General features: G+C 33.3%; 1 protein-coding gene across 1 annotated transcript; it reads right to left on the reverse strand.

Annotated features, from left to right (window-relative positions):
* Positions 1-9,696: 9,696 nt before the first annotated feature.
* LOC133296137 (uncharacterized) lies at positions 9,697-10,719 on the reverse strand. Its single transcript, XM_061495085.1, has one exon. The coding sequence runs from the start codon at positions 10,717-10,719 to the stop codon at positions 9,697-9,699; it is 1,023 nt and encodes a 340-aa protein (XP_061351069.1).
* Positions 10,720-10,943: the final 224 nt, after the last annotated feature.

The raw sequence follows: 10,943 nt of genomic DNA on the forward strand, positions 1-10,943 counted from the left end.
CCTTTAATACAAATAAATTCTGCTAAATTATTCTCATGTATTTTATCAAAAAAACGGTACCCGAGTGTGTTTACCAAACATCCTTTACAAGGTATTTATTTGTAATTTTTTATGGGATTAACAATTTCTCCTGCGATAAAATTATAGACTATTTTGATAAAATTCACAATACAATATAAAAGTAACATTTTCAAAATAGAGATAGATTATTTTATCTATTTTTTTTTCTGCCTACACCACTTTCTATAACCATTAGATTATAATCTCAGTAACAGAGAGAATAGGCACAAAAAAATATAAATAAAATAACATATTTTTTTTTCGTAAATTGTTGAATGGTGGGAATGAGGGTGAAATGATTGTTTCGCAGTAAAGATAGGCCGTTTGCTCCCACACCACAGGTGACACAATCTCAAATTTCCTTCCTTCATTTTTTCCCACCATTTTATATTTTTCTTTTTCATTAAAAAACAAAAAACGAAAATAGGTTGCTTTGTTCCTAATGCACAATTTTACTCAGCTGTTGGCAATGGCGTGGAGAGAACACATGACAGTGAAATTAACTTGGAGATATTGATGAGCGATGGGCGTCGACGAGGAGTTGAGCCCGATGGGGGCACGATGGAGAGGAAGGGAGTGGAATGATAAAGAATGTGCCAGGTAGTGAGAAAAAAAAGGGAAGAAAATATTTATTTTATTCAACAAATTTTCACCGTTGAATGTGATTATAATTTAATGATGTTGAAAGGAATACGTAAAGGTAGACAAAATAACTTATCATTTTTTATATTGGTAGTTACCTACCAGCCTTGCATTTATCGGTAACGTGCGCATATATTAAAAATTTAAAATTTATCATGAGTATATATAATTTTACTGAAAGGGTAAGTGGAATAATAGTAAAAAGCAGATTCTTTGTGACCAAAGAATTACATGTTCAAATTTGAAAAGTAATTTTTTAATAAATATACAAATATAAGGTTGCATATATAAATTCTACCCATTGTTTGTGCACTGATATAAATTATTCTAATGTCATTCTATCAAGTTAAACCGTATATGGTGATACTTATACTGTCATCATATCATCACACATCTCATTGACAATATTGATGTTGTGGATCGTTTTCTAACTAACAAAAGGGTACTTATTGAATAATTTATATATGATCAAGTTAAATTCTTTGCCGACGGGAATAGAAAATAATAGACCAGGAAAATGACTTGAACGGGGCCAAGTTCTTTTCCATCCAAATTGCACTTACAATGATTGCACTACTTTTGTGCTTTGCTTTGGTGGAAGACAATAATAATATTTTTTAGTAGAACTAGAGTTTTACTTCCGTCCATTATTTTGGCTATATAATAGCAAAATGTAATATATATCTCAGTTTAATAATTTAAAAATTCATAATGTTTGATTCATAGAATCATAACTGTCCCAATTTTCAAACAAAACTGAACCAAGTAGCACTTCTTGGAATAATAATAAAAAAAAACACTTGAACTTATAAAACACATAAAAAAAATTAATTCAGTTGAAAAGAGTTACACATTTGCAATTTTCCATAGATTGCTTTAGGGAAACTTATTAACTGTGTAATCACCATTAGTCATATCAAAAAAATTTCCATCTAAATTAGTAAAATATCAGATTAATATCCTTTCGAAACAATTTTGTTTTGTTCCGAGCATTAGCATACCTGCACTGTTGCCTCTTTGAGCAAGTGCACACAGTAACTAATTTTTTTTTCTATTAAAAAGCTGCAGCTGAATTATTTTAGATTTATTAAATTATTATTTTTTTCTTATCTCAATGGTTGGTGTTATAGTCATGTACCCAAAAGTCACATTTTTTATTTTGATATTTAACCTGTTGCAATTGTAAGACAAGGTTATTTATCGTATACCTTTCCATGGATTTTATACATGGCGAGAGCTTTTTAAAAACAAAAAAATTGGGGGCCCAATCATATGCAGATATAAATAAAATTTTCTGGATCCGCCACTGGTTCCGAGTGCACTAGAAACAAAACCTATCACACAAAAAATCGCTTAGGGCTCGTTTGGATGAGTTTTTTTTCATTTTCTAAAAGCTGTTTTTTTTTTCAAGAAAAAAAGCACTCCTCACTTTAAGTTCGTTTGGATGTCTGCTTTTAAAAAAAGCAGAAGTCACAAAAAAAAGTCAAAAAATTACTTTTTTAGAAGTTAAATATTTTAACTTCTAAAAAAAGTAGAAGTGAAAAGTGAAAATATTTTTTTCAAAGACTAAATATTTTTATAAAAGTATAAATAATTTTAATTTTTATAAAAAATACTTCTAAAATAAAAAAAAGAAAAGTTAATAAACCCAAACAAACGGGCTTGAATATGGGCAATATCCAGAAGCATGCCAATTTGATATTTCTGACGTAGACTTGTGCGCAATAAAGCTATAATTTGACTGCCATTGTAACTTTTCCCTATTTGCATAAAAGCGTTCGTCGGCAAAGTATTAACTTTTAACCGATGGTTACCACACCTAGGTAAAAAAATTAACTAGTGGTAAAATTTTGACTCTACCAACTGTTAATGTTCATCAATAAAAATTAGGAAATATAAAAATTATGTTGTAGGAATCTCTCTAACAAAAAAATAATTACGTATTACAAATAGTATATAGTTATAAGGGATATAAAAAATTTAATATTATAACTATATACTATCCGTAGTATATAGTTATAAGGGATATGGAAAAAAATATTATATACTATCTCTAATACATAATCTTTTTGCAGGATGTCCTGCAACAGGATATCCGAGAGACCCGTAAAAATTTATACCAACTATAACTATATGTTATGTTACACCGATATCGACATGGAATACGGGACACAACACGATATGCCGACACGTTCATTCTAAAAAATATTAGATTTCAACATGTTAAGACAAGTTTTAATATTAAATAATATTTTTAATATATATAATATAGTTTACATTTAATACATATAGCAGCTCATAATAAGTCATATAATCAATTAAATATTCAAATTTGATAATATAAATATAAAGAAAAAATAATTTTTCATGCCTTATTAAATTTTCAGATCAAATTTTATAACAGAAAATATTTGATTTATAAATCAATTTTTCATGTTTAGTTAAAAAAATAAAAATAAAATAAAATTTGGATATAAAAAAAAGTGTCAAAAAATATTGACCTCATGTCAAAAAATGTGGCGGTGTGTCAAAACGTTGATCATGTGTCGAAAAATATTAATTACGTGCCGGAACATATCGTTATCCGATAGGCATTTTTTTCCAAAGAGCGTGTCCATGCAAAGAGACTACCTGCCACTAAAAGCAGTCACTATAAATTAAATATTTCTTTATTTTTAATAACTATATGGAATGTAATAAATCTAAGTTATTAATGATATTAGTAACCCGTTAATATTATGCAGAAATTTAAAAATAAATAATTAAGATAAATTGTATTAACAAAGTCATAAGTGAAGATAAGAAAAAAACAATTTGGTGTCTCATAATAACAAGAAATTAAACTAAAAAAAAAAAGACAAATAACTATAACTAAATAATAAATGTCTTAAATGAATTCAACAATAATTGAAAAATTGATTAATCCAATTTGAACTCTATTAAACTCCTATAAGATACATCTCTCCTAAAATCATTTTCTTTTATCTTTCACGAGGCTTTTATTTTATTGATAAAACTCGAAACTTCTAAAGAAATATATTTGACTGCAATGCCATTAGTACAAGAAATGAACCGTGATGTTATTTACCCTCTTGATATATGAAAATCCAACCAATGATCCTACGCAAAGAAGTGATACTACTTTGTTTTCTAATGAATTGTCTCGATCATATCCTTGGAGTAGGGGTGTTCATTAAACAATCCAAACCGATTCAAACCGCGGTGACCGAATCGAAAAATCGATAACCGAATAAGCCGAAAATTGAAAAACATAAAAACAAAAAAAAAATCGCAAATTTTAATTGGATTGGATCGGTTTTCGGATTGGTTGATGAAAACCGATCCAATCTAAACTGATCCAATATATTAATTCTCCTCTATCTACTTGGGCATTTCCCCAATCATAACCCAAAAATTATAAACCCAATACCCATTAATCCATAAACTAAACCCAAGAAAAAATCTAGCTACATCCTATCAGCAAAATTTTATCTCTGTAGAGCTTCATATCTCATTGTCCAAAAAAATAAAACTATATTATAATTTATAGATGTTTTTGTATTTAAAATATAAAGCTAATATATACAAAAGATATGTTATTTACACAATAATCATGAAATAAATTTTAGGTTTTCAAAAAACCAAAAACCGATCCAATCCAAACGAAAAAAATTGGATTGGATCATATCGGATTTGAAAAAAATCCAAATCAAATGGATGATTACATGATCAAACCGAAGATATTGGATTGGATGATTTTTGCTTCCAAAACCGATCCAATCCAGACCGTGAACACTCATACCTTGAAGTACACATTGATCTCTCTTGCAAAACGTAAGATACAAACAAACATGTCAACTAGAAAAAGTAATAGCATTAACACAAGGAATATTCAAAAAACTTTCATCGTTTAATAAATGATCTAGGTAAAAGCAATATCTGTTGGCTCCTTCTGCAACTACCGTATTCCTTGTTACATAAAAACCATTCATATTTAGCAACTATGATCACGTATTGCAACCAAAAATAGTAACAAAACAATCAAGTTGTTCCACCATGGTGCAATGTGAATAAAATTGCATAGGCCAAGCTGAGGATATGAATATTAGTAATACTCTAAGCACTTCATATCTCACAACAATTTAGACCCAAGATAGTCCATATGTTCCACAAGGTCTGGCAATTCCCCAGTACAATCATTATGCTTTGCTAATGAATCCTACAATGTTGCATCAACTGATGAACAATCACCAATTATAACTTCATCATTTGGATTTCTAGTAACCATGTCATTCTTCAGCAAGTTTTCCAAGATCATATCCTAAGTTGTTGGAACAAAACTTGATGTTCGGTCTATGATTTCACTGCTAAATTCATTATCATAAGCTACTGGGAAAAAAAGCCTTCATCTCAGACTCCATAGGTGCTAGCTCTTCTTCATGGCTTGATAGTTCACAACTTATTAAATAAGCACTGCCGCTGTTACAAGATCATATTGCTGCAAGTTCTCCGCGATTGAGTATACCATTTAGTCTCCTATTTTGCTTGATTTGAACATCCAACACTGGTATCTTCTAGGCATTCTTACGGTCTAAATGTTGCATAAAAGATGGATTATTTAGTACTTTGGCAAAGAAAGTCAGCATTTGTTATTGTTTCTTCTATGTGGTTTACAAACTAGCCTCAATAGTGTTAGAAAAATGATGTTAAGATCATTATAAGAAAGGATAACATGTGTCAGAGAAATAACCTCAACAATATTCTCGGTCCATGAAATACATATAAGAAATTGAAACATGCAATAACACACAGTTAAAGCGTATCACACGAAAATATATGAATGCAACAAGAGAAAATTCGAGTCCAATGTTAGACATTGTGTCCTTAAGACAATTTTGCTTTTTCTATGGTGCTTAATATTTATGGACAATTATCTCCTAGGATAAAATGAATTACCACTATTCTTGTGGCGGCGGGTCCTCTATTTATGGCCATTCTGCAGGTGCGTTAGAGAATATGACCTTGCAATATTCTCATAGAAGCGACCCTCACTTCATTCTCACATAGGTGATTTCCGATGGTGCATCCTTACATATATCGTATGAAGATATCAAAATAAGAAATCATTAAAAGTCTACTTGCTTACCCTTTCCTTATGCACTATCTTGTCTATGAATGAGTGTGAGTTTTGAAAAACTCCACAGTGCTTATCTGTCAATCATCACTTGATTTTCTCTTTGAACCTAGTTCATGGATCTCCACTCTTCTAGGTAGAGTGTCCGCAATAATCAACATTTTAATGGTCTTAAACCTTTTCCTTTGAACAAATTTCCCTTTAACTCTCTAGTCATACCTTTAGTTAATGGATTCATAACAATACCACTAAAGAGTAATTGCCTCACGGGATCATGTCTCTAATATATATATATATATCGAGACTTACCATTATACATAACACTCTTTTCAATTCTGATTGGTTCTTTAATATCATATTAGATGCACATTGTAACACCCTGTGAGCTCCCGGTTTGTTCTCATACATTACGGTATTAAGTGCAGTTACAGTCACAGTAGTTGAATTAAAATAACAAATAAACTTTTTTTCTTTTCTGCTAACAATTGCTTTTCTGTTTAAAAACTCTTTCCATATTTTAAACAATTCAAATTGTAATTATAACTCCTACGTTGTGTGGAAGACTTAATCTTTACTATAAATGTATCTTACATTAATCACATAATATATAACCATACAGTTCTCATAAACATGCGTGGCGTAAATCTCATTCTTTTTTAATTCTAGGTAACTGGCGTTCCTGTTCCCAGACGTCGTTCCCATTCCTTGAACAAAAGACGTTCTCGTTTTCTGACAGAGGACGTTCCTATGTGCCATTCCCATGGGTCGTTCCCATAATTCATTCCCAACTCAACTCACGGAACAACTTTCAGACATGACATTTTTTCTCTTTTTGGTAGCTCTAGTTCCAACTCAAATTGGGAACATTTCGCTCCCCAAAAAATTCTCAAACTTGGATACAATAAGCTAGACTCATGGGGCTTTAAAATGATATATAATATGCCTCATTTGGTTAAAAATTGAGCAAGTTATGGATATTCCAAAATGACCATCCTTGATTAAATAAAATCTGACAGCAATTGGTTGTATTATGGTGATTAGGGATGTCTTCCCATTTCCAATTGGTACTTAATTGACCAACCTCATTTATTATACATACATCTACCATGCCCCATTAGCATAGGATTTCCTACTGTTGCAAAATCAGCAAGTATACCGTTCGTTTCAAGTAATAAAATGATAAGTAAGATATCGTCTCACGAGGATTAATGCACCAATGACTAATTTTAACTATTCCCTTTTTAATTGGAAAAGAAATCAGTTTGATTGAGAAGGTGATTGTTTGTTGTAATTTAAAAATAGAATTTAAAAACTATAATATTCAAAATCATTCAAGAATATAGAGAAAATATGAGTTATGAAAAATTGTAAAAGAGTTGTAGCCAGGATGCACTTCACCTCCGAACCTCCCTTATATTCCTAAATCGTATTTTATAATTAAATAATTTATTAGCTCAGACAACTAATTATTTTCCTATTAAATAGTTGAACCCTAATGTCTTAGTGTTTTTGGGTGTTACAGACTTCCACTGGATAGGTCTCCGCGAGGGAGTTCCAGTTGACCTGGGGTCGTGGTGTGTGATCCGTAGAGGAGCACACTAGGAAGTCTCGGGTGGTTATGGATGGAGGGTGCCTTGGTTGATGTTCTGGGAACACTCCTTGGTTTGAAACCCGTAGGCTATATGCCGAGGCCAATAGGCTGGACGTTGCGTGGTTTTGGCATTGACCATTCCAACTTCGTCGTATTTTGTTTCCCTATGCTTCCCTACTTCACTAAATCCCTTGCTTTATCCCGTTTTCAGATGTTATGTTATATTGTTTATATGCATCAAAGTGAGCCATGGTGTGGAGTATTCTCCAGAACCTCTGGGTTACTGAGATATATCTGTATATCTCACCCTATTTTTGGGACTTTATTTCAGGTGGTAGCAGTTGTGTTGGGGCGGCAAGCAAGAAGCCCGTAGGTTGAGCATGAGGACTTTTGCTTGTTTTGCATTTTGGTGGCCATTGGGCCTAGGCTATACTTAGGAAATGAACACTATATTTTGATAGGACCATTCATATTATCATTTTGTTCATATCTCTTTTGGCTAAGTTTAGTGGTTGATTATTATGTTCATTTGAAAGTTATGGCAATGTAAATTGTAATATGTCTATTTGAGAAGTTGTAAATTGTAATATGGAGAATTGATGTAACATTATAGTATGTAATATGATGAAAGGGCAATAGGCCTATTCTAGGACGTGAATGATAATTTACGATTCAAAGAACGCATGCAATTGGACCTTTGTGATTGAAATTAGTTAAATTGAAAAAGTAAGAATTGAGTATATATTTTGAGCAAATTGAATATAAATTGTGAAGGGTTGTAAGAGCACCAAGGCATTGCTGGTCTTTGTGTGCTACCCATGATTATTAGGTACAAAATTGAGGTTAGATAACATATTTGCAAAGTTGGGATTTATTGAAAAAACAAAGGAAACTCTGGCTAAATTTCTAGAAATTGGCAGAATTGAGGTGAAGTTTGGGAGAGCATATCTCCCTCCACAGAAGTCTGATAGGGACGTTCCATACGCCTTTTTAAATCTTGAGATGTCCTCTATCTTGTGTTAAAATTTGGGAATTTTTTGGGTTGCACGAAGCCCTGTAGAAGCCTGTCAAAACGGACTGCCCAGAACGCACCTGTGCAGGGGCTGTTTCTGGCAGTTTTTGAAAATTTTATTCTCGCTTCATCTCTTGGTAAAATTAGGTGCATGATATGTAAAATTGAAGCTTGAGGTGATTAGTTTACTGTATAAAAATTTTAGATCAATTGGTTTAGTGTATTTTCCATAATAATTGATTGAGTGAAGGCTGTTTGGAGCCGGTTTGAGGTTGGCTGTCAGATTTACTTGTCCAACTTCAAACAATGATATCTGGAGCAAACGAGAACTTTATGACTCGTGTGATAGCTTCCTTGAAATTTAACTAGGTCTAGAAAAACATATTAAAAAATGAGAGGTTCGCGGCATGCGGTTTATCCGCAAAAATTAAAAGACCGAACCATGTTCAGATAGGAAGAAAACGTAAAAGTGAGATTTTAGCTAAGTGGGTTATGGGAACCCCTTAGTGACTTGAGGGAAGTATTTTATGATATATAGATAGTTTAAATAATTATTTCGCAAAGATTTTACAGTTACGGTCACAACTTTTATTTATTACGCCTTATTATTGTTTTAAAGGCTCGCGTAATAAAACGGAAAAAGTTTACTCGCATTTTTATAAATGAATTGTTGTGATTGTAACTGCACTTAATATCATAATTAATGTTAACAATACCGGTGTACAACGGGCTGTTACAAAGATCACATAAGACTTTCTCTATAGTCGTATTGCCGATGGTGCATGGAATACTGATGCACCCTGCATTCTTCAACTTTGGAGGCAAATTTTTTTGTATGGTTGCACCGCACTCTTCTGTTAGTGTAACAGGTTCATCCTCTGTGAGCTTCCGCTTCTTAGACAATGTCTCCTTCAGGAACTTTGTATACGAAGGCATTTGCTCCAGAGCTTCTGCAAAAGGAATGTTAATTTCTAATTTCTTAAAAATATCTAAAAATTTAGACAATTGCTTCCTTTGTTCATGTTGCTTGAGCTTCATGGGATATAAAGGTTTCTCAAAATGTGAGAAATCCCATTGCTTCTTTTGAACTACAGGAGGTTGCTCTTTTGCTTTTTTCTTTCCTTCTTGAGTGTGCTCATTCTTGCCTGTAGAAGCTTCAACTTCATCTTTTTCTAGATCCTCGCTTTTAGTAGTGATGGCATTATAGTGCTTCCTTGGGTTGATTATGGTGTCAGTGGGGAATGTTCCTTGACTTCTCTAAGCTATTTGTCTTGACAACTGCCCAATTTGAGTTTCCAGATTCCTTATAGATGCTTTTTGATTCCTGATCTCTTGCATGAATGCGATTGTATCACTTCTGAAGGCATCAGTGCTTTGTATATAGTCAGTAGTAGTCTTGGTCAATTGCATTAATTCCTTTTCTAATTCAGAAGTATGACTGTGCAGGATTGGTGGAGGTTGCAAGTAATTGTTGGATTTATAATCCAAACCTCCCCCTTGAACTCTCCTTTGGAAATTATTCCTTGGAGCATTGTTCTGGTTCCTCTGGAAGTTCTGCGGTGGTCTTGGATCATACCAGACTCCATTAACTTGGAACGCATATGATCCTACAAGTGTTGGGCACTCGTTGGTCTCATGCTCTCCTTTGCAATACTCACAGTTAACTGAATTAACTTGAGCTGTAGAAATTTGCATCTTGTCCAACTTAGCATTCATATTGGCGAGCTGTTGAGATATAATCTTCTGATCAGCTAACGCCGCATCATTATTCCCCAATTGCAGAAGTCCCTTATTTGGTTGAACTGGTTGAACTGCCATAGATGCATTCCCGTTCTTTGCTATGTAGTCAATCAGCTCTAAAGTTTGAGCTGTTGTCTTCTTCCCTATGGTTCCACCAGCTGCAACATTGACAATCATTCTGGAATCTGGTGTCATCCCATTGTAGAAGACCCTGACTTTTTTCCCGTCTGGAAAATCATATTGGGGGAACTTTCTGATCAGTTCTTGGAATCTGGTCCAACCTACACACAGAGTCCCTCTTGGCTGTTGAGTGAAGTTGGTAATTTCATTAACCAACTTGTTGTATTTCTCCATGGAAAAGTGCTCAGCAAAGAACTTGGCTGCCAGGTCGTCCCATGTTCTGATACTGTTAGGAGCTTGTCGATCCAACCATCTGAGAGTTTTCCCGGTTACAGCAAAAGGGAACAACCAGAGTCTAATTGCATCATCTGATACTCCGTGGTGCTTGTTAATGTCACAGATTCTTAGAAATCTGTCCATGAAATCATAGGGGTGTTCATAATCTTCCTCGCCAAATAGAGTTTTCTCCGCCAATCCTATCAATGACAGATGAATATCATAATTGTTAGCATCGATTCATGGTCTGACGATGCTAGAATTTGACCTTGTGAAAAGAAGAGCAGGGATTGACTCCATCAATTCATCCTCCGATGGTGGATTCGGAGCTGCCATCTCGGGTTCTGTTTTTAGCTCTGAATTCGAGG

The sequence above is a fragment of the Gastrolobium bilobum genome, unplaced genomic scaffold, assembly GCF_033153095.1.
Source record: "Gastrolobium bilobum isolate Gb01-03AN ecotype WA unplaced genomic scaffold, APGP_CSIRO_Gbil_v1 utg1896, whole genome shotgun sequence".
NCBI lineage: Eukaryota > Viridiplantae > Streptophyta > Magnoliopsida > Fabales > Fabaceae > Gastrolobium > Gastrolobium bilobum.